Below are 23250 nucleotides of genomic sequence, written 5' to 3' on the forward strand. Positions count from 1 at the left end.
TCTAGAAGTGGGAGGGAATAGTTAGGCTGAATAGTTAATTTATGGGATTATTTGTTTAGCTTGCAGCTATGGGATTTTTGCATGCTGAGTTGTATTTCCACCCCTAGGCCTTGACAAAAATTGATTTGCTTCAGGAGTAGTAATTCCTGAACTCTTGGCTCAATCTGTGTTTTCAGTAGCATCTGTATCTCCATTGTTCCTATTTATTTCTTGTAAACCTACTTAAACCTGCCTTTCCTCCAAAGAGCTTAAGGCATGATAAGCAATGGCCCAGGGTCATCTGGGAAGTTTTTTGGCTCAGTGGGGTCTTGAAACGGGAATGTCTGGGTCCAGCACCTTAACCATTGGACCACCCTGGATCTCATTAGATACTATTTAATTTTGTTCTTGGTTCTGTGACAGCCTTCCTTCCCTTTCCTCTTTCCCTCCATATGTACTGGACTAGAACGCCTATAATCTCTGGGGTGACAGGAGCTATAATCTTAACACACATATAAAGTAATCTGTCTGTTTACTCTTTCCTTAAATGGTGGAGTTCTTGAGTGTATCTGAGCAGGGGTAGCAACACCATCTTGCATATTGGAGACAGAGAAACCCTGGTCCACAGGCCAGGTGTGGTCTACTGTGAGGGGGGCGCTACTTTTTGGTTCTACAAGTGTTTTCTGTTTTTCCCTGCAGTCAGTAATAAAAGAATATTTACACTTTAAATACCCTGCATGGAACTCAGCTCATATTTTCAGGCACGAGAGCTATTGCAGAGAACTGCACTGAGTGTTGTGGAGAGAAAAGCTGTGGCACCGGCACCGACTTTTACGTTCAACTGAGCTGTGCTTTGTATGCTCAGTAGGAAAATGTTCTAATTCATACGAATTGTCTCTCTGTCCCCTTCCTGACTCCCAAATCCCTTGGTCTCAGACTGCTAGAAGACGGCTTTGAGCACTTTTCTCCCATTGTGATGTGGCCTCTGGTCTCAAAAAAAGAGTCCCCCTTCCAATTATACACAACCCCTCACAGCGGTTAGGCAACTCCATGGGTTGAATGTAAAATGTGCTCTAGATAAAGGAAAGGAGCGAGCAAGGAATGCTTGGAATTGGAGCAGAAACGCAGGAGTCCTAGAGTGCAAGCTTTTGGGCCAGGGTTGCTCTTACAGTGTTCCAGCAAAGGGTTTCACCAGACCTGGAAGAAGATGTATACTTCCCCTAACCAAAAGGGAGAGACAAGACCCTATAAGGACAAGTGCAATGGTTTCTGGTTTAATGAGAACAAATAACATGTTGGGGTTCACGACCGATCTCCTCCTGTTTTGCTGATGCCTTTCATGCAGGCAGGGATGTGGTGGCGCTGTGGGCTAAACCACAGAAGCCTGTGCTTCAGGGTCAGAAGACCAGCAGTCGTAAGATCGAATCCACGCAACGGAGTGAGCGCCTGTCGCTTGTTCCAGCTGCTGCCAACCTAGCGGTTTGAAAGCATGCAAATGCAAGTGGATAAATAGGGACCACCTCGGTGGGAAGGTTAACAGCGTTCTGTGTCTAAGTCGCACTAGCCATGTGACCACGGAAGATTGTCTTCGGACAAAACGCTGGCTCTATGGCTGGGAAAAAGGGATGAGCACTGCCCCGTAGAGTCAAACATGACTGGACAAAATTGTCAAGGGGAACCTTTACCTTTCATGCAGGCAGCTAAACTGACCAGAAAGAGATAGCTCATCATGAATTTAGGATGCTGGGTTGTTGTCACCTGATGAGCCAAGAACATTGGCCAACAACAAACTGGATGCTGTTGGTTCACAGTAAGCCAGAATAATGTTCCAGAATTCAATGCATCCTCATCAGTGTGTTCAGTTTAATTCCCCAACAAGAAAGATGGTACTGTGCCATACTGAGAATAAGTAGTGTTAGCAAGCATACATGGACGCCAGATTTAACCAATATAATTACAATGCCTACTTAATGTGTGCAGAGTGAAAGAGATAACACATGTGCCCTTCATAGTTTCTCCTGCCCTGCTCTTCTTTAGCTAATCGACCCACCCTCCACTCCTTGGTGTGAAGTCTGCTGAGTATTTCTCATGAGGCAGTTATTTTCAGCCAATGTGCAATGAACAACACCAGGCAGGCGACCTTTCACAAGATGGAGATGAGGGGGGTAACATGAACTGGAGGCTAAAATTAGACACACGCCCCCTCACAGTGTCACCCATGACACCATACACCCTGCCTTCTGAAACTGGTTGAGAGGAGATGGTGACACGTGGATGGAGTGAGGCCTAGTGAATGGAAGAAGAGGGAGAGATGCCTAGAAGGCAGAGGGAGAATTATTATTGCTGCACAGCCAGTCAGGCCATATGCATCAATAGGAATTAAAACTGCTCTTAAAAGATGACAGCATCTAACATATCAATCTGTGTAAGCAATCCGAGAGGCATAAAATAATAAAATAATCTTTCTCAAACAAGTACAGTGGTGCCTCGCATAGCGAGGTTAATCCGTTCCGGATTAACCTTTGCTATGCTGAAGCATCGTTAAACGGTACAGAAAAGCCCATTAGAACGCATTAAACATGGTTTAATGCGTTCCAAATGGGCCAAATACTCACCGTTTAACGAAGCTTCGTAATGGCCGGCAGCCATTTTCGCGCCCTCGCCTCGCTTAACGAGGGCGCGAAAACGCTGCGGGCGGCCATTTTAGGCCATTTCCCGGCTTCCGGCCGCCGAACAGCTGATCGGCGGGGGTCGTTTTGCGAAGATCGGTAAGCGAAACGCTTACCGGTCTTCGCAAAGCGAATTTTTCCCTATGGGAACGTTGTGCGATCGCATTAGCGATCCGAAAAAACGGATCGCTATGCGATTTAATCGTTATACGGTGCGCTCGTTAAGCGAGGCACCACTGTACTAACAATAAGTAAGATTAGCTTATAAATATTGTGAAACAGGCAGTGAATTTTGTCTTTCCATAGCTGGTTTTAAATGAGCTTGGTGATCCTATGGGATATTTATTTATTTATTTATTTATTGACTGACTGACTGACTGACTGACTTATTCATAATTACACTTTTATCCTGGCCAACTAGTGGGCAACTACCAGAACAAGATCAAAATAACGTAATATAATAATAGAAACACCAGTAGAAATATTGATAAGGCATCATACATAGCATGATCCCTAAAAATGCAGTAACTTCAAGTAATAATAATAAAATTAAAAGAATAACAGGTGGCTGGCAGACAGTTTGTGCCAGCTAGGAGAAACAAAACCACACATAAAGGGGAGTTGTTGATCCCAGCTGTTAATTGTTTTAAGTTAATGATCCCTCAAATCTACATACAGAGGACATTTCAAAGATATGAAAGTAATGGGCAGTGTGTGTGTATTGGAATGGTGGAAGAAAATAAAATACAGTTCCAGCTCTGATCATGTATTTATTCATCTAAAGCACAAGATCTTCAATCTGGGATACTTTTGTATTGAGAATAATGTTTATGTATTCCTAATTTGAATATTAGAATGTAAAATCCATATTCATGTGGTTGTATTTTCCTTTTGACAGAGAAACTCTGGACTATATAAACAAAGACTTTCTACCTAGCTGTTGAATAATCTGCTGCATATATTCCTCCCCGCTGCCCCATCTAGGTTTATTTTGGCCGCTGGTTGATTGAGGGGGGACCCTATGTGATTCTCATTGATATTGGGGCAACAGCTTGGAGTTTGGATCGATGGAAAACCGAGCTTTGGGAAAGCTGCTCCATAGGGATTCCCTGGTATGACCGAGAAGCCAACGATGCAGTTCTCTTTGGCTTCCTAACAGCCTGGTTTCTGGGAGAGGTAAGGAAGTGTTTTCTTTAAATTTATTTATTTAAATATATTAATTAACTGTCTTTCAGAACCACAGTTTGAGTGAGTCTTCCCCATGTAGCTTGCGACCCAAAAAATTGAGTATCAGATTATAACGACACCGTACATTTATTATAATTTGAAAATAAATCTTTTTTTAAATTAACTATCCCATGGCAGGATGTACCATAACCTTTTCAGATGAGAGCCAGAATGGACATTTGTTTTAAAACGTGCTAAATAATAATCATGTGCGGTCAAGTCAAGTCTGACTTCCAGCAACCCTTTTTCGCTTTTCCCAGTAGAGAATACTCAGAAGTGGTTTACCATTTCCTTCTTCTGGGGGTATCCTGGGGCTCTATAACTTGCCCAAGCCCACAGAGGCTAGCTGTACTCACAGTCGGCATTGTGGGGAATTGAACTTCTGGCTCTGCAGCCAGATTCCTAAGCTGCTGAGCTATCCAGCCGGCTAAAAAGCACCTACAAATGGATCCTAGCTAAATAGCTCTTAGGAAAGAACTGCAGAGTAAAGAGGCTGACATTCATGAGGCTTTTTCTCATTTGCCTGACCACATTACTGGTGGACCAGTAAGAAAAGCCTTTGAAGATGGCCTTGAGAACTCTGGCCATCTCAAATAACGTCTGTCCATTCCCCCTGCTCCTTTCCACAAGTTCTGCCTATGCTCGACTTGTTCTTTCTCCACAGTTTGCTGCACAGTGCGAAGAGAAGCCGTTCATCATTGGTCATTTCCACGAATGGTTAGCTGGAGTTGGTCTTTTCCTTTGCCGGATCCGGAAGCTTCCGGTGGCTACCATCTTCACCACCCATGCGACCTTGCTTGGGCGCTATCTGTGTGCAGGCAGTGTGGACTTCTATAACAATCTTCAGAAGGTGAGACTTTTATTAGTGCAGGAGTTGATATGGATGGAGTGGAGAGGTCAGGGAAGTGAAGGGGCAGAGAGAGAAGTTGAAAGCTGTCTTCTTCTTGGTCTTGTGGAGAATCTGGTGCAGCTCTTGAGTTGCCTGGGAAGCAAAACCTGGTTTTTGAGTTGCCTGGGAAGCAAAACCTGGTTTTAGTTACATTGACATTCTGCATTGACATTAGGGAGCTCAAGATAATAGGCATGGTGGCTTCCCCACCTTATTCTCAGAAACAAGCCTTTGAGGCTGAGGGAGAGTGACTGGCAGCCCAAGATGACCCAGTGAGATTTATGTATGATCAGGGGACTTGAATGTGGATTGACTGAATCCCAATCCAAACACTCTAACCATAACACTACGATGTGTCTTACTCTGTCTTGGAAAGCTCTAGTTCTTGCTTTTTGGTCACAAAATCCCACTCTCACCCCTAGAGATCCAATTGTCTCCACAGCATTTCTGAGCAACATTTTGGTGCAAGAATTAACATTATGGAATAAGATCCTCACATCATCTTCAAGGAGGCAAAACTTGAGGAAAGGGCACATATTCTATGCTGGAAACTAAAATAGTTTTGGTGCAGGGTGAAAGTGTGATTCTGCACCCCCATCCTACCTAGGCATGATCACTGTGATTATGAATATTTTGGGCAATTAGTTTGCTTCTGTGTCGCAGACACCCATTGGAATTTGTCCGTGAACAGTGTGAGTGACAATGATGCCTGGAAATCTCCTACTGGTAATGTTATCTGGTGGCAGTTATTTTCTATAACTGAAGACTTCTTCCTTCTGTCCCATGGCTTCCACAGCCTCCATGCAGTGAAAAGGATTACTTGGAAAGCAGAAAAGCCACTTGACAGAAGTAAGATGTTTTTAATTCCTGAAAATCACATTCTGCGTGTGACATAATCAACCTTTTGCAGACATGAGTTACAGAACAGAATTTCAAACAGTAGAAGTTTGCTGAAGGTAGGGGTCTGGACAGGAAGAGCAGTAATGAATGACTCCATTATTAATGAGGAAAGTATAAATAAAATTGTCATAAAGCAAGGTTGCTTTTTGAAGTGCAAGGTAATTCTCCTTAAGCGCCAGTCTATAGCCTATTTTATGGCGGTTGGATATAGCACTGGGAGATGTTGATGAACAATCTGATGAAGAACAAAAAATATTTGGAAGGGGATTTCCTAGGACAGTGCAGCTATGCCCTGACAGTCCTTCATTCTGGTTTCCTATTTGCAAACCATGATATGCAAGTTTGCTCTTAAAACTGCATCGTTTCCATTTCTTATTCCATTCCTGCCACATTCTGTTCCTTTGACTTTACAGCCAGGTTTTGTTTGACTTCAATGGTCCAATTTCCTTCCAGTTTAATCTAGATAAGGAGGCTGGTGATAGACAGATATACCACCGTTACTGTATGGAGCGTGCGGCTGTTCATTGCACACATGTTTTCACCACCGTCTCCCAAATTACAGCTGTGGAAGCGGAACACCTACTAAAACGGAAACCAGGTGACTTGCATGCAGTTGTTTGGGAGAGATGGAATCGTTCCATTCAGATCGTATAGAATCTGAAATCTAATGTAGAATTAAAGATTCCTCTCTCTGTTTTAAGTTTTATTTCTTCAAGTTCATTAATATCTTTATTCTGTAACATATGTATAATAATAATAATAATAATTTTGTAAAATTAAGACTCCTGAATTTGTTAATGACCAAAATCGTACTGTATAGTTCTACCTGATGAAGGCAAATAATGTAACTCTCAATGGCTTCGCAGTAATAGTTACCGAGTCTTTGCTTGGATTTTTCTGTGCATGCCGACCTGCAGGACTGAGAATGCACGTGAGGACTTCTTAATTAGCTTCAAGAAGCCGCTAGGAGGAACACTGTTCAGCTTCTGTTGATGTACACTTCTTTTTTTCATTTTGATTTTTTTTCTCAAGTCTCTAGTCTTTATGGGGGAAGGGGTCATGGGCTGGTGGATTGGAAGAGCATGTTTTTCATGTGAAAGGTACCAGTCTTAGTCACTGGCATCTCCTGTTAAAAGGACATCAGATTCCAGAGATAGAGAAAAACCTCTCAGTGAGGCTCTGGACAACTGCTTCACAAGTGTGTGTTGTGTCGTTTCCCAGCTAGGTACTAAAAAAAAGCCACAGTAGAAAAAGATCTATTCTGCTGTCTGTTATTTTTAATGTTGCTGTGCACCTTTAGTCTTTGGGTTCATGGAAGGGGATTTAAATGAAGCTGCCAACTCATTGTAGAAGCACACTCAGTGTGTTTTCTTCTGTGTATTAAAGAACAGCTCAGACAACATTTGTTCCTGATGTATTGCATCAGTGGACTGGTTCCCTGTGATATTGTGAGTTCCCTTCCTCCATCAGGGTAATATTGCATCTCCCATTCAGATGACTGGCTCAGTATTTAGTTTGCTTAGTCAGGAGTTATTCAAGATGTGTGAAAGTAGTTGGGCCCAATTTTGATCCCTGGATTTTTTTGGTTATCTGTCTGTCCCTTCTGAAGGATGCACAGATTCACATTCTTAAAATAAATAAAACTCTGTGCTTCTTTTCTTCTCTCCTCCTTATTCCCCTGCAACTTATCCAGACATTGTGACTCCCAATGGTCTGAATGTCAAGAAATTCTCTGCCATGCATGAATTCCAGAACCTTCATGCCCAGAGTAAAGCACGTATCCAGGAATTCGTCCGGGGCCACTTCTATGGGTGAGTCATTGTGGGTTCTCTCTGAGTGGGTGTTGTCTTGGTTAAAATGGCTGCCTATCTCAGAAAGTTGGGTCTTGAAGGAAAGGCAGAGGGTAGGGGCTAGTGAGAGAGGTGAGGTTTCCAGTAGAGACTGAACACGAGAGGATGGGCTATGGGAAGACATTTTAAGACCCAGGAAACAAGAAAGAGCAACAAGTCACAAAAGATAGCTCTTTGAATAGCTAGTTGGAAGTCTCCTTGTTCAAGCACGAATATGCTTCCTGGGGGAACAATCAACTTTTAAACTTCATTATGTTGGTATTTTGTTTTGGTTCGGACTTGTCTTCCCAGTTATTACATTTCTGACAATGTCTTATATTTTTTTCTCTCTATTCTCCTCCTCCTCCTCATTTTGTCCCATTTCTCTTCTGTCTTATTTTTCATTGCATTGTCAGCCTGCAGGCAGAACTCTTCTCTCTTGTCTTTTGCTTTTTTATGTTTTAATGATTTGTAGGGCACCTCATAAATCATGCATCTTGGCTGGGATTCAGAGCTCTGTGAAGACTTAGGATAAGGGTTTTGTTCCATGTTCATGGAATTGTTTGCCTTTTACTGAATGCAAAACTCATGCAAAATTTCAGACACTCCTCATTTTCAAAGCAGATCGTGCTGCATGGGGAGGGGCACATGATTTTTTTTCCCTAAGAAGTAGGGCAAATATGGTGTGGTGGACTAGGAATCAGGAGACCTGGATTCAAATCCCTGCACGGCCATGAAAATGTACGTTGGATTGACAATGACAGACCAACCTTTGAACATCTTGAAAAGTGTTTAAGGGTCTTTGTAAGTTGGAAGTGACTTGAGCACATGTAACAAGAAGTCACAGTGCACCTATTGAGACCACAGAGTAAATACACGTATGATTGTGTTGCATCTCTTGCCTTTCATTGTCCTTCGGATAGTATTCTGAGCAGCACCTGCATTTATTATGCACCAACAGTTCTTTAAAAGGATGTTTTTTTTTAAAAAAAAATGTATCCTGTCTTTCACTAAATTATTGCAAATGTATATACTACAAGCTTGATATGTTTGCTGTTTTTTATCCTGCCTTTCCTCAAGATATCTTATATGGTTCTTCTTTCCAACCCCTCCCATTTGACCCTCACAAATAGCCCTGTGGGATAGTTTTCCACCTAGCCCATCACTGAGCACCTTGCCCTCTCTACATAACATCAAATTAAAACCACAAAAAGGAAAAGCAAAACATTACAATGATGTGTTTTAAAAGGAGTAGTTAATAATTTAGTTTCTATTATCCTTGAAGTTTTAATCTTATCAGTCACTTGCAAGGAAAAATATGCATAACGTGGAGTTGGATAAAGTTTCATTTTGTGTCCTTCTGTGTATTCACTCGAAGTCTCGTCCTCTTATTCTCCTAGGCACCTGGACTTCAACCTTGATAAGACCATTTTCTTCTTCATTGCCGGACGCTATGAATATAACAACAAAGGGGCTGATATTTTTTTGGAAGCCCTGGCCCGTCTCAACTACTTGCTCAGGGTAAGTACTAGAAGGGATGTAAAGAGACAGAAGAAGAGGAAGAAAAGGGAGGTGAACATTTTGTTGTGGTTGTGTCTTGGAGAGCGTGGCTTGTGGAATTGTTAGCTCCAAATCCTGATGTCAATTTCTAGCCTTTGGCCTTCCATAGTAGCAGAAATGAGAGCACCCCAAACAGTTATGACCTCCAACAAACCTTTTTTGGATAAAATTATTCATTTATTTATTAGTTCAAAGGTATATTGTGGCTTTCATTCAGTGAGGTCAAGGAAGCATACATGGCTTTCCATTTCTCCACTTCATTCTCACAACAACCCTGTGAGGCAGGGCAGGTTGGGATAAAATAACTAGGGCAAGGTCACCCAGAATGAATGGGGATTAGAACCTGAGCCTTTCAATTTCTGGTTCTGTGTTCTAACCAGTACACCACACTGGAAGTTAGCGTCTGCAGAGGTAGAATGTGCATGTACAAATGAGAGGCATAGAAATGGAAGGTACCTGTGTGCAATGGTTAAAAATAATGTCTTGGTTTTAATACATTAATGTTGAATTTTTAAATTTTTTAGCGAACACGACCAAAAAGCCAGCAACAATCCAAAACACTTTGAAAATAACAACATGGTTTGTAGAGAACACAGCAAGTGCTGTTATTTTCAAAGTTTTTGGATTGTTGTGCTTACTCTGTGAGTGTACATACTTCCTCTCCTCCAGAGGAGGACTCATCCGTATACCTCTGATAAAAGATTGCCTTACAAAGAGCCTCTAATGTTTAAGCCAAAGTGCATTGTTTTAGCAGTACACTGTAGAAACTGTTTGTGAAAGTATTGTACATATAAAGGAAAATCTCCTTTGTCCTATCATACTTCCCTGCATGGCTCTGAGCAGCAAACATCCTGCCATAACCACCAGCTCCAGGGGACATTTACACAATCTGAATTTAATTTGAGAGGTGCTTGTAGAAGTTTGCATTTGGAACATAACTAGGCTCTGATCTCCTATAGACAATTAAGCTGGGATGATTTACATAGTCCCTCTCCCATATTGTCTCTGTGGAAATATCCAGAGAGATAGCTGTTGTTGTATTAGCCTTGTTGCAGCAAGAAGAGAATCCAGTGGCACTTCTGAAAGTTAGCAAGTATATTAAAGTGTAAGTTTGAAGCTAGTTGTATCTTCATGCTTTAAAGTGAGTTTTAGTTTTTACTGCGCCAAGGCTAACACAACAGCTATCTCTTTGGAAATGTCAATACTGTGGAGACAGGCAGTAATGGCAATCATGCAGCTAGAATTCCTTGGCTGAAAGGAGGAGCAGCAAGCTGTGGCTGATTCCTCAGCCTTCTCTGGCTTTTCTCTGTGCAGGTGAACGGCAGCCAGACAACAGTGGTGGCATTCTTCATCATGCCTGCCCGAACCAACAACTTCAATGTGGAAACTCTGAAAGGCCAGGCTGTCCGCAAGCAGCTGTGGTGAGTTGCCCACACACAGACTCTGAGTGCCCCAGATAAATCCTCTACAGAAGGTTGCCTGAGGTAATCAGGAGTTGCAACATGTACAACATCCTCTACTCAAAAATTCACTTGACCTTGCCCACTTTATAGTTGGGACAGAGAACCTTTAGCCCTGCAACTATTTTGAATACAGCTCTCAGTCCCATACCGTCAGCCATGTAGAGTGTTATTCACAAGAATTACAGTAGTGCCTCGCTTAATGACGTTAATTCGTTCCAGCAAAATCGCTGTAGAGCAAAAACGTTGTAAAGCGAAAATAAAAAACCCATTGAAACGCATTAAAACCTGGTTCTGATGGGCTAAAAACTCACCGTCCAGTGAAGATCCTCCATACGGCGGCCATTTTCGGTCTGTGCAGTGAGGAATCCGTCCCTAAGCAAAGCGGGGAGCCATTTTGAGCACCCAGCAGCCATTTTGAAAACCCGACAATCAGCTGTTTTGATTGTCGTCATGTGAAGAATTGGTTCCCGAAGCAGGGAACTGATCTTCGCAAAGTGAAAAAAAACCCATTAAAAACATCATTTTGCGATTGCAGTTACATCATTGTAAAGCAGATTCATTGTAATGCGGGGTAATCGTTAAGCGAGGCACGACTGTATAGCTGAAACACCTGGAAAGCCAAAGTTTCACCATTTCCTTGAAGACTTGAAACTTAAGCACTCCCCTTTTTCTGTCAGTCTGGTCCCCTGTGCTTTACTAAGCCCTCTAAGGAGACAAATCCCAAAATCCTGGCGCTGTGTCTTAGATTTGCCAAGTCATCTTAATTCTTGATTTGATAGCCTCCAAGACCCCTGCCTACTGTTCTAACCTCTTGTCATTCTCTCCCACTTTCCCAATGTAGGGATACAGCTAATGCTGTGAAAGAGAAGTTTGGCAAGAAACTTTATGAATCACTCCTTGTGTAAGTGGTCTCCTTTGAGAAGGCGAAAGGGTGATGCAAGTGCTGGGTAGCTGGGAGTGGGGCTGCTAGTTCACCATGGCAACAAAGGAAAAGCCTTTTGGGATTCAATCCACCATGTCCTTTGGTGTCTGCATTTGAGGAACCTTGATTCTGACATGGATACTTAAATTGTGACCTTTTGGGAAGAAGAAGGTCTCATGAACTGTCTATATACTCCATTAAGCTCTGCCTATCTTTTTTTTTACCTCAGGGGGAATCTTCCTGATATGAACAAAATGCTCGACAAGGAAGATTTCACTATGATGAAGAGAGCCATCTTTGCCACCCAGGTATCAGCGCATAATTTGAAAGGAATGAGACCTATGGGGGAGGAAGTTTAGGTCCTTATGGAGTCGATTTAGGGTGGAGAACTCTTGGACAGACGAAGGTGAAAAGACCCAGAGCAGAGGATTCTGGGAGTCATGAAGGTTTTTAGAAGTCCAGATATTTTCAAGTTAAATCAGTTGTGTTGGAACTAAGAGCAGACGAGGTTTTTGGAACAATGCCCTTCAGTTCTTTAAAAAAGAAAGCGGGATGCCTGGCTTCTCTACAACTTAGTTCTTACCGAAGTGATAATTTTCCGGTTTGATCTCTACAGAAAGTAGGTTGGGAAGCTCACAGAATTGATTGCTCATCCTCCATGAGAAATCCAGGAATTGGAAAGAAGGATTTAATTCTAGTTTTCTATGTACAAGGTAGTAGGGTTTTATTCTGGGTTTTTTGTTCGTTTGTTTCTTTTTTGTCTTGTTTTGTATGGAGGACCATTTAATCCTGTGAACTTTCACCGGCAGTCTTGTTCATTCTACAGCCTCGGCTCAGATTTACACTCTCTTCAACTTTAGGTAGACCTGAGAGAGGAATAAACCTGAATGCTCCAAATTAGGATTAAGGTCCTAGATGCCTGTGGGGAGGAAAGGCGGAGATATTTCCTTCTACCTGGGCCTCCTAGGTGAAAGAAAATGAGGGCGAAAAGTTAAGATTCCAAGGGGTTTGTTTTGTACAGGCCAAATTCTGGGCTCGACAGTATCATCCGTTTACTCAAATTCTGTTAGCTTATTGTTCAGCCTGATTTTCAAATAAAGAGGGAGTAGAGAGAAAGCAGGCAAAGCCTTCCGTGTCTTAGGCTTTCCTCAATAATGGCTATTCACCTCTGTCTGTGTTCCTTCTCCAACCAGCGCCAGTCATTTCCCCCCGTCTGCACTCACAACATGCTGGATGACTCTACTGACCCTATTCTCAACAGCATCCGTCGCATTGGCCTCTTTAACAGCAGCGCAGACCGTGTCAAGGTGAGTGGCAGGAGGCTGGCTGCTGCTGCAACAGGATAGCAGTGAAAATGCCAGGGAAGGTTCCAAACAGGTCTTAAAGACCTGCTAGAAATTAGGATGCTTGTACTTTGTAACTTTGTTTTTTAAAAATCCCATTAAAGCTAAACGACATCCTGGCAAGGGATGTAGTAACGATTCGGGGTGGGTGGTGGTGGAGTGCACTTGTAGGGGATGTCAGCTGATCCAGTCCCCTGGAATTTGTCTTCCTGCCAGAGGATTGCTATATGAGATCTCCTGCAGCATTTTAATGGGAACATACAGTACGTACACTACAGAATGATAGCAACTGAATACCACTTTGGTGCCATCCTGAGGAATTCTGGGACTTGTAGTTTGCTGAGGCATGTTGAATTGTCTGCAGTTCTATAAAGGAGCAGCACTAGAAAACTCTAGCAGAAAATTCTGAATACTTTGCCAGACTATGAATCCCAAGATTCTGTGGGATGGAGCCATGACATTTAATATTTTATCTATTGACTGTTCTAACCATGTGACACTAGAAACATTATGTGCTGTTTTTTAACCACACGTTCTGCTATAGAAAAACTTGTGCTGGATAAGTTTCCGGGGGAAATTCCATCGCGCCTCCCCTCCCCAGTCCCCCCCTCCGCAGAAGTAATAGTATCTGTTTCCCCTCAATGGAAGTGACCTAATCACAAACGGAATGCATCACTCTTGCTTTACTGTTTCGTGAAGTGTTGAAAATTAGCATTCAGCAAATTATTTCTTTGTCCCAATCTGCTAATATATTGGCTGCAACCAAAACAAACCATGCCCCAGTGGCAAAAATCCAAATAGGTTTCATGAGACTTTGTTTTCTTTTGTCGTAGCTATTTCTTTTTTCTATTTTAAGTAACCCTACAGGAAGCACGTGGTTATAATTTCAGAAAATTGTTACAACTAGCGTGAAAATACGTATTTCTGGATCCCCCCCCCCTTTACCATGCTATGTATGGCGTTTGCTATTAACTGTGGTTTTCAGCATCCGTGGGAGGACTTGGGACCAATCCCCTGTGGATACAGGGGTGTGTGTGTGTGTTTCCTAATGTATCTCTCTCTCTGAAATGGAACTCGTAGCCCCCCCCTGCCAGATATTGTGCGACTCCAGTTCCCATCCATCCTAGTCAGTCTGGCCACTAACAAGTGATTGTGGGAGTATTTGATCCACATGGGGAGAGCAAAGGTTTTCCCAAAGAGGGGTTCTGTGTCTCAAGACATGCTGCAAGCAGTGAATTCAGTCGCCACTGTTTTTCTTTCTCTCTTCCCAAGGTTATCTTCCATCCAGAATTCCTGTCTTCCACGAGCCCCCTACTTCCGGTGGATTATGAGGAATTTGTGAGAGGCTGCCATTTGGGCGTGTTCCCTTCGTATTATGAGCCCTGGGGCTACACACCAGGTAGGGGTTCCTTGGAGTGAGGGGTGTAGGTGGGAAGGGAAGGCTGCACCCTCCCTACCAGAAAGAAATCACAATGGTGTAACTGGTATGACTTGTGTTTTGTGTTCAAAAACTGCTAAGGCAAATTAATATCAAATACTTTCCCTTGTCACCAATTTCACAGCTACGCTAGTTTGTGTGCCTTGCTCTGAACAAGATGCTGATCTTTGGCATAATTTGGAGATGTAATAGCAAGAACCAGGAGGACAAGAGGAATGTGGATAATTAAAAAGGACAGTAGGGAGTGAAAATGGCTTTTCTTAAAGCAAGGGAATACACAATTTTGGCATTTGCTCCTACCCTTCTGTCACGGTGAAATACCCTTCAGCCATGCCTCCATCCATGACACTCCATTCTACCCCCTGCCAACTATCAACATATAATACTTACTGAGCACCCGAGACCACTTTTCTCTCGCTGGAGGCTCCAGGTTCTTTTAACTCACTGGTTCTTAACCTTGGGTTACTCAGGAGTTTTGGACTGCAACTCCCAGAAGCCTTCACCACCAACTGTGCTGGCTGGGGTTTCTGGGAGTTGCAGTTCAAAAACATCCGAGTAACCAAGGTTAAGAACCACTGTTTTAACTGACAGATGGAGAGAGAGATTTCAGCCATACTTAGGAGATTCCCACAAGCATAAGGAGGCCTCCTCCTTGTGCATCGATGCTCCTGTTTTGACTACATAATGGAAGGGATGACAGAAAGTAAATCAGAAGTCATGATTTTATCCATTTTAAGCCTTCTTTTTTTACTTTGCTAACATATACTGAGCTGAGAAAATAGGACGGAGAAGTATGTGAAAATAGGGAAGGTCCGCCTTTCTTCTGCACGTCTGAAACCAGATCCTGCAGATCATTCTGAAAAGATGATCCCATTAAGATTTGTTGTTTGTGTCTTCAGTGGGGGAAGCCCACCTGCACTGAAGCACTGGGTGGATGATCTAGATTCGTAAGTGCAGACCTCAAGGTTTAGACATCTACATTCTCTGATCAGGTCTTGGTTTCCTTCTCCAGCTGAATGCACCGTCATGGGCATCCCCAGCGTCTCCACCAACCTCTCGGGCTTTGGATGCTTCATGGAAGAACACATCGCCGACCCATCTGCTTACGGTTGGTCTTAGGAGCTGGAGTTTTCTGGTACCTCTGAAGAGGGAGGACGATACCAATTCCTGTTGGGCCAAATCTATGATAGAGGCGAAACCATGGCCCGAACCCATAACAAAGACAAACATCAAGAAGTCTGCCAATAGAGGTTCTTCGTACTGTCTGAGTGGTTACCCGCTATTTCTTGCAAATTGCCTAGTATATCGTAGTATAACAAAGGATGCTAGGATTTGGGATTTTTGGCCTGTCAGGATAATGTGTATCTTGAGGCCCATGATTCACACATCATTGGGATGCCCAACAGTCTAAGGATGGTGACCCCCTAGATGCTGCTATACTGTGCAGAAACGACTGCTGGACCAATAAGGCAGAGCGCCATAGAGGCAGGTGGAGAATGCAGCTTCCCTCACCCACCTTGTGCTCATCCTTTCTCTACATCCATGCCAAAGAGAAGAGCCTCGTGGCACAGTGGTTAAACCACTGTACTGCAGCCAAAACTGTGCTCACGACCTGGGGTTCAATACCAGGTAGCCGGCTCAAGGTTGACTCAGCCGTCTATCCTTCCGAGGTCAGTAAAATGAGTACCCAACTCGATGGGGGGGAGAGAGCAATGTGTAGCCTGCATAATTAACTTGTAAACTGCCCAGAGAGTGCTTGAAGCACTATGGGGCGGTATATAAGCAGCATGCTTTTGCATTCACTTGGAAACAGAAAGTTAGTGAGAAACAACATCCAGATCCCTGCTTCACTTTGGCCAGTGTTTAACTGTTGATTGTGGATCACAGCCGAGGTGGGCAAAATGGGCCACCTCTGATGTTGTTGAAACTCTGTTTCCCAGCATTCCTCACCATTGGCTATGACGGGAAAGGCGGATGGGAGTTGCAGTTAAACAACATGGGAGATGCAGTTCCACAACATGTGCCCACTCGTGGATTAAAGCCACATGGATGCTTTAAGAATCTTTCTGCTTCCACCAGGGATCTACATCCTTGACCGACGTTTCCGGGGCTTAGATGAATCGTGCACCCAGCTGACCTCTTTCCTGTACAGCTTCTGCCAGCAGACGCGACGGCAGCGCATCATCCAGCGGAACCGCACGGAGCGGCTCTCTGACCTCTTGGATTGGAAATACCTGGGGCGGGTGAGCCTCCATATCCCATATCACCTGCTCTGGGCGTTGCATCAGCCTCTCGTCCTCCATGGATTGCCATTTACCTACTTGCCCCTAGGGGGAGCCCAGCCCAAAGGTCAACTTCATGTTTTCTCCCTTAAAACTGCCAGGGCAGTTCCAGGGCAAAGAGTTCCCCATTTGGGGTATTACTCCACAGAACATCCTGTTTCTCATTCTTTTCAGCTGAATCTGCACCCCATACAGGACACAAAGATGGGACTCTCCAACATATCTTGGGTCCTCGACAGGCTGATCTGGAGCTGCCAGAGCAGCTTCATGGTGGAGCTGGATCTGTGAAATTAGTGTGGACGTGTGCATGAATGTACATGGGTGTAGATACATGTACTGTCTGGTTTATAGAAAGGCTGGCCAGCACCCTGTTGCAGTTCACATAAAGTTGCCAAGGCTAGTTGCCAAGGTGCATCTCAGTCAAGCATGTGATCAGGCCCATAACGCAGATATATCACAGCACCTCATCAATTAGGTACTATTAGCCACAGCAAGTTCCACTAACCTTCCACAGACACCAGTAAGATTCTGCTTGCTGTTTGGTTTCAATGGAAAGACAAATTACAAGTGGATGTAAAAAGAGATATCTTCTCTAATGCCCTCTTTTATTTTGTTTTTCATTCCTTTTGCAGTATTACATGTATGCTCGTCATATGGCACTCGCTAAGGCATTCCCTGACAATTTCACCTATGAGCCACATGAAACCACAGCTGTGAGTATCGCTGTATGAGAGAGGAGGGAGAATGTAAGCTTTGATATATGGAGGGATTCTTGGCCCTAAAGTCAAGGTCTGCAATAGAGCATGGGATTTGTGTGTGCAAGGCCACCATCTAGAACTAGAAAGATCACAGGCTGGGATTTTTATTTATTTCCTTAAATGGGCTTTTAATGAATGCTAGAAGGCAGTGCCCCTGCCTTGTGGGGTTTATTATTATTATTTTTACACCACCCATCTGGCTACCAAGGCCACTCTGAGCAGTTTACAAATACAAATTATAAAACAACAATACAAGAATTAACGATTAACAACTTAAAGTGCAACAGTAGCCAAAATAAAATAATTAAAATAATAAAGAAGGGTTGAACGTATTGTTATTAAAAGCACCACTGTATTAAGATGTTCTAGAGTCTGTGAAGGCCTGTCTAAACAGCCATGTTCTTAGTCATCTTTTGAAAGTTCCCAGGGAAGGGGCTGTGACAACCCCAGACCTACTGGAGGATGCCACAGTCTCACTAAGCTGCCACCAACCATTCCCTATAAGAAGTCACACAGACCAGGGATGGATTTTTAACAAATAAAAGAACAAGGTTTATTTACATAACACACAGGGAAAATAAAATGATCAAATGAATAAGATACAGTAACGTGGCTTAGTCTCAATCATACATACACTAGTTTGGTTCACACAGAATGCATTTAACTAAAGCACAGACCCTGAACCTATCAGTTCTGGCTAACCCTACAGACACCTGAACCTATCAGGTTGGTACTGACTGACACACAGTAGTACCCTGTCTGACACACAGACTCCCACTCAAGCTTCTTCTCTCAGCTCTTCTCCAGCTTCTTCTCCCCTCCACACACGCTCCACATATATATACAGTACAGCCCCTCCTCCTGATGTCCCGCCTTCCACTCCCCATAGGATGGAACTTTCCCTCCAAACCCATGACAGACAGGTAACATCAGTGCTGTATGTAACACCTCCCCTCTTTATAAGTTGTTTTGTAGGGGGAAAGCTAAGGTGCTTTTCTCCAAAAAACCAACCTGGATCCAAAACATACAAAAACATTTATACATTAACATACACTACCATACTTACTCTAGGATAAACATATCAATTAGGCATTTAAACATTTACCATTTACAATACATTAAGTTACCTTTATTCATACAACCCAACCTGTTTAATAAACAGATACATTTAACCTTTGGTCACCAAAATATATACATAGTCCATGTTTCTTTCGCCGTCTTCATTCTTCAGGTCTTCTTGACAAGGCGTCAGCAACACAGTTCACTGACCCTCTGACCACCTTCACTTCAAAGTCATAGTCCTGCAGGTTTAAAGCCCACCTCATAAGTTTACTATTGTGGGTTTTCATTGTCTTTAACCATTGCAGTGGTGAATGGTCAGTGCACAGAATAAAATGTCTTCCCCAGATGTAAGGCTTGGCCTTCTGGATCGCGTAGACTATGGCCAGGCACTCCTTTTCCACGGTTGCCAAATGTCTCTCACCTTTCTGGAGTTTCCTACTCAGGTAGGACACTGGATGCTGGTCACCATTCTCATCCTCCTGGCAAAGAACTGCTCCTACCCCGCTGTTAGACGCATCGGTGTAGATGATGAACTCCCGGTCGAAGTCTGGAGCACGCAGCACTGGATAGTTGATGAGGGCCTCCTTCAACCTCTGGAACGCCTCCTCACAGTCGCTGGTCCACGGGATGCGGTCATCAGTCTTCTTCCTCGTCAAATCGGTCAGCGGAGCCGCAATCTCGCTAAACCTCGGGATGAACTTTCTGTAGTAGCCCACCAACCCAAGAAATGATTTGACCTTTTTCTTGGTGTTGGGTCTGGGCCAATCACGAACTGCTTCTATCTTGGCCTCTAGGGGTTTGATCACTCCTCCCCCTACTATGTGACCCAAGTATTTTATTTCTGGGCTACCCAGCTGACACTTGCTCTCTTTGCAGAGCCTAGGCCAAAGCACTTCCTCCCCTGGGTCAAAGTGCCTCTCCCTGGCTTTCTGGTCATCCCAAGCTTTCTTTCTGACCTTTTGAGCTTGCAGGTTTTCTGCTGCTAGCTCTAGGTTTCTCTTTAGGTCAATCATTAAGGTGTCTATATATGTCACAACATCTTGTGGGTCATCCTGGGTGATCTGCTCCCAATTTTGTTTGATCAAATCAAGGGGCCCTTTCACCCTTCTCCCAAACAAAAGTTCAAATGGACTGAACCCGGTACTGGCTTGTGGCACTGATCGATAAGCAAACAAAAGGGATTGCAGCTTCTGGTCCCAATTGTTTGGATTCTCTGCCAAGTAAGCCCTAATCATGCGCATCAGAGTCCCATTGAACTTCTCCGTTAACCCATTACTTTCAGGGTGATAGGCAGTGGTTTCCTTGTGTTTAATTCCACAGATTTGCCATAACCGTTTCATGAGCTTCGATGTAAACGATGTGCCCAAATCTGTGATTATTTCTGAGGCGAATCCCATCCTGGACATATACCCCACCAAGGCATCTGCCACTGTGTTAGTTTCAATGTTAGTCAAGGGAATGGCTTCAGGGTACCTTGTGGCATGGTCCACAATGGTGAGAATGAACCTGTTCCCCCTCTTTGTGGCCTTGGGCAAAGGTCCCACAATATCCACCCCTATGCATTTGAACGGAGTGTCAATCACAGGCAAAGGGCACAACTTTGCTTTGGTCCTGTCACGGTTATTCCCCTGCCTCTGACACACATCACATTTTTTACAGAACTCCCTGATCTGCTTCCCTATGTCAGGCCAGTAAAAATTCTGTGTGATTCTCTGCTGTGTCTTGTTCACCCCTAAGTGCGCAGCAAACATGTCAGAGTGCCCCCTTTGTAAGATCATGGGGCGATACTTTTCAGGTACCACTAGCTGACTTCTGATCCCATCTCCCCCTTTTGAGATATTCCTCAGGGTCTCTCTATATAAAATTCCCTTTTTCTCTCGAAATCTCACTGGGGTTTCAGGTGTTAGCTGGGCGTCTGTCAACTGTTCAAAACACTTTTGGAGAGTGGCGTCTGCCTTTTGCTCTTGGCCAAATCTGCTGTCTGTGGTCAAGGTTTCCACCACAGCTTCGGCACTCCCCTCTGCTTCCGTCTCGGGCTCATCAGTACCCCCCTGAACTGTCCCCGTGGTGGCTTGTGAACGTGTAATCACTAGCACCCGTTTCACATGTTCCGCCAGGTCATTTCCCACGAGCACAGCTGCTGGCAGAGTGGATGAAATCGCTAGCCGCCAAACCCCCCTCCAGCCTTGAAAGTTCATAGGTACCTCAGCTACTGGCAGCGAGATCACCTGTCCCTCAATCCCTGCCACCTTTATGCTCTCATTCGGGATTATATACTCCCTAGGAATAATATCTGGATGGCCCAGGGTCACCTGGGAACAAGTATCCCTTAACCCCCGATACTGATGGTCAAGTATTCCTACGTCCACCCCTGCTGTTTCAAACAACTGTGAATCTGTTCTCACAAGTAAGCAGCGCCTGACCTCCACAAGAGGACCATTTTCCTCAGCCTGATCAGCAGATGTAACTGTTCCAGATTGAGTCGCCATGGCAACAGGCTCCCTCTGTGGCAAGGAGCTTTGCTCTTTCTGGACACAGAACACAGCTTTTGGCTTGGTTCCACTCAAATCATGAGGCACAATTCCTTTTAGCTGCTTTAATTTCTCACACTCTGAGATTAGATGGCCCTTTCCTTGACAGAAATAACATTTTCTGGTGTATTTTGAGTCTTTCTCATCTTGTTTTGGTTTTCCCTCCAAAATCTGAGGTCTTGGTTTCATGTCTGAGGGCTTCCCTTCACCATGGGCCCCTCCCCCTTGCTGGTTTCTTCCTGGTCCCTGAGAGTACTTGCTGTAGGTTTCTTTGGGTTTACCTACAGATTTCCCCTCACCTAAGGGCTTTCTTATTTGGGAAATAAAATCTGCGATCTCTGCCGCTTCGGCCACAGATTTCGGTTTCCTTTCCCTCACCTGGAACTTCAGTTCCCCATGCAGGACTGAATAAAACTGTTCCAGCGCTATCAGGTCTTTGAGCTGCTGGTAGGTCTCTGTCCCCTCCTGCGACAGCCATTTCTCTAGCAACCTCACCAGTTGGGCCCCCACTTGGGTAAAAGTCTGCTCTGGTTTCTTGGTGAGTGACCTGAATCTTTGCCTCAGCTGTTCCGCATTTATCCCATGTCTGGCAAACACCAGTTTTTTAAACTCTGCAAAATCTTTCAGCCGTTCCTCTGGCATCTCTGCATAGACTTCTGCCAGGCTGCCACTGATTAAAGATCGCATAATGGTCATCTTCTCAGTTTCCCTTACTGAGAAGTCCACAAACGCTCTTTCCACGAGGGAAAAGAACACCTCAGGGCAATCTCCCTTGTGGTATACAGGGAATTTCTTCAGGTCAGTTTTAGACAATTGGCCCACCTCAGAATCCCTATTGTTATTATTGTTCTGATTCATCAGTTCCAATTTTCTTAACTCATACGCCATCCTTTCTTTTTCCAGAGCAATTTTCTCTCTCTCTCTCGCCATTTCCATTCTCTCTCTCTCTAATCTTTCTTCTCTTTCCAATTGCCTCATCCTCAGTTCATGCTGTTGGACTATGAGCATTTTCCTGAGTTCTGGGTTCTGTTCTCCCGTGCTCTCATCCTGCACTGAGCCAAATTCATCCTCAGAACCATGGTCCACCTGTGGGTCTTTCACTTCACCCATTTCTGCCATTTGGCTTCGAGTCAAGGGCATAATCCCCCCCCCCGAACAGGCTGCCTTCAAAAGTCAAGCCTCAAAATAAAGCGACCACTTTTTTTTTCTTTTGCCTCAGAACCAGCCTTCTATAGATTGCTGCTGTTCTTTCAGCACTAACTTGCAACTGTTGCCAGCCAGAGTCCACCCCCCTCTGCTAGGCCTCTCAGCAGACAAGCTAGATCACTACTGCTTCCCTCAGCTTTGCCTCAGCCATTTTCCCGCCAAAACAGGTTGCCTCAGAGCTCCCTAATCTAGTCTCCCCAATCTGAGTTGGCACGTTCTTCCACTAGCGTACCTCCCCGTGAGGTAAGCCTAGAAGATTACCTACGCGCCCTCAGATTGTCCCTGACTAGACCCCCCTTGCTCTGGGCACACTTGCCAAGGCTTTGCTGGACCACTGGACTACTGGACCAGTCGTATCCCACACGCTGGACACCAATCAATGTGACAACCCCAGACCTACTGGAGGATGCCACAGTCTCACTAAGCTGCCACCAACCATTCCCTATAAGAAGTCACACAGACCAGGGATGGATTTTTAACAAATAAAAGAACAAGGTTTATTTATATAACACACAGGGAAAATAAAATGATCAAATGAATAAGATACAGTAACGTGGCTTAGTCTCAATCATACATACACTAGTTTGGTTCACACAGAACGCATTTAACTAAAGCACAGACCCTGAACCTATCAGTTCTGGCTAACCCTACAGACACCTGAACCTATCAGGTTGGTACTGACTGACACACAGTAGTACCCTGTCTGACACACAGACTCCCACTCAAGCTTCTTCTCTCAGCTCTTCTCCAGCTTCTTCTCCCCTCCACACACGCTCCACATATATATACAGTACAGCCCCTCCTCCTGATGTCCCGCCTTCCACTCCCCATAGGATGGAACTTTCCCTCCAAACCCATGACAGACAGGTAACATCAGTGCTGTATGTAACAGGGGCCAGGCAAATTTTAGGTGGGAGACTATTCCAGAGTTGTGGGGCGACCTCCGAGAAGGCCCAATTTCTGGTCGTCATTTTCCAGGCCTCTCTTGGGGTCAAAACTCTCAACCACCCGGCCTGAGAAGATCTTACAGGACGGGCAGATCTAGTCAGAAGAAGGCTTTCTTCCAGATATTGAAGTCCTAAACTGTTTAGGGCCTTATAGGTTAACACCATCACCTCAAAGCTGGCACGGAAAGAGACAGGTAACCAGTGCAGGGCAGCCAGAGTGGGGGAAATACGTTGATGTCTCCTTA

General features: G+C 44.3%; 1 protein-coding gene across 1 annotated transcript in view; it reads left to right on the forward strand.

Moving 5' to 3' along the window:
• Nucleotides 1–23250, forward strand: part of GYS1 (glycogen synthase 1) — a 38822-nt gene that overhangs the window by 10908 nt on the left and 4664 nt on the right. The window contains exons 4-16 of the mRNA XM_020792779.3: nt 3633–3824; nt 4540–4725; nt 6118–6262; nt 7358–7475; nt 8894–9014; nt 10368–10474; nt 11358–11417; nt 11668–11746; nt 12632–12745; nt 14054–14180; nt 15232–15327; nt 16299–16462; nt 17134–17214. Of these exons, the coding sequence (XP_020648438.2) occupies nt 3633–3824; nt 4540–4725; nt 6118–6262; nt 7358–7475; nt 8894–9014; nt 10368–10474; nt 11358–11417; nt 11668–11746; nt 12632–12745; nt 14054–14180; nt 15232–15327; nt 16299–16462; nt 17134–17214 (1590 nt within the window). The remainder of the gene's footprint in view (nt 1–3632; nt 3825–4539; nt 4726–6117; nt 6263–7357; nt 7476–8893; nt 9015–10367; nt 10475–11357; nt 11418–11667; nt 11747–12631; nt 12746–14053; nt 14181–15231; nt 15328–16298; nt 16463–17133; nt 17215–23250) is intronic.

The sequence above is a fragment of the Pogona vitticeps genome, chromosome 6 (assembly GCF_051106095.1).
Source record: "Pogona vitticeps strain Pit_001003342236 chromosome 6, PviZW2.1, whole genome shotgun sequence".
NCBI lineage: Eukaryota > Metazoa > Chordata > Lepidosauria > Squamata > Agamidae > Pogona > Pogona vitticeps.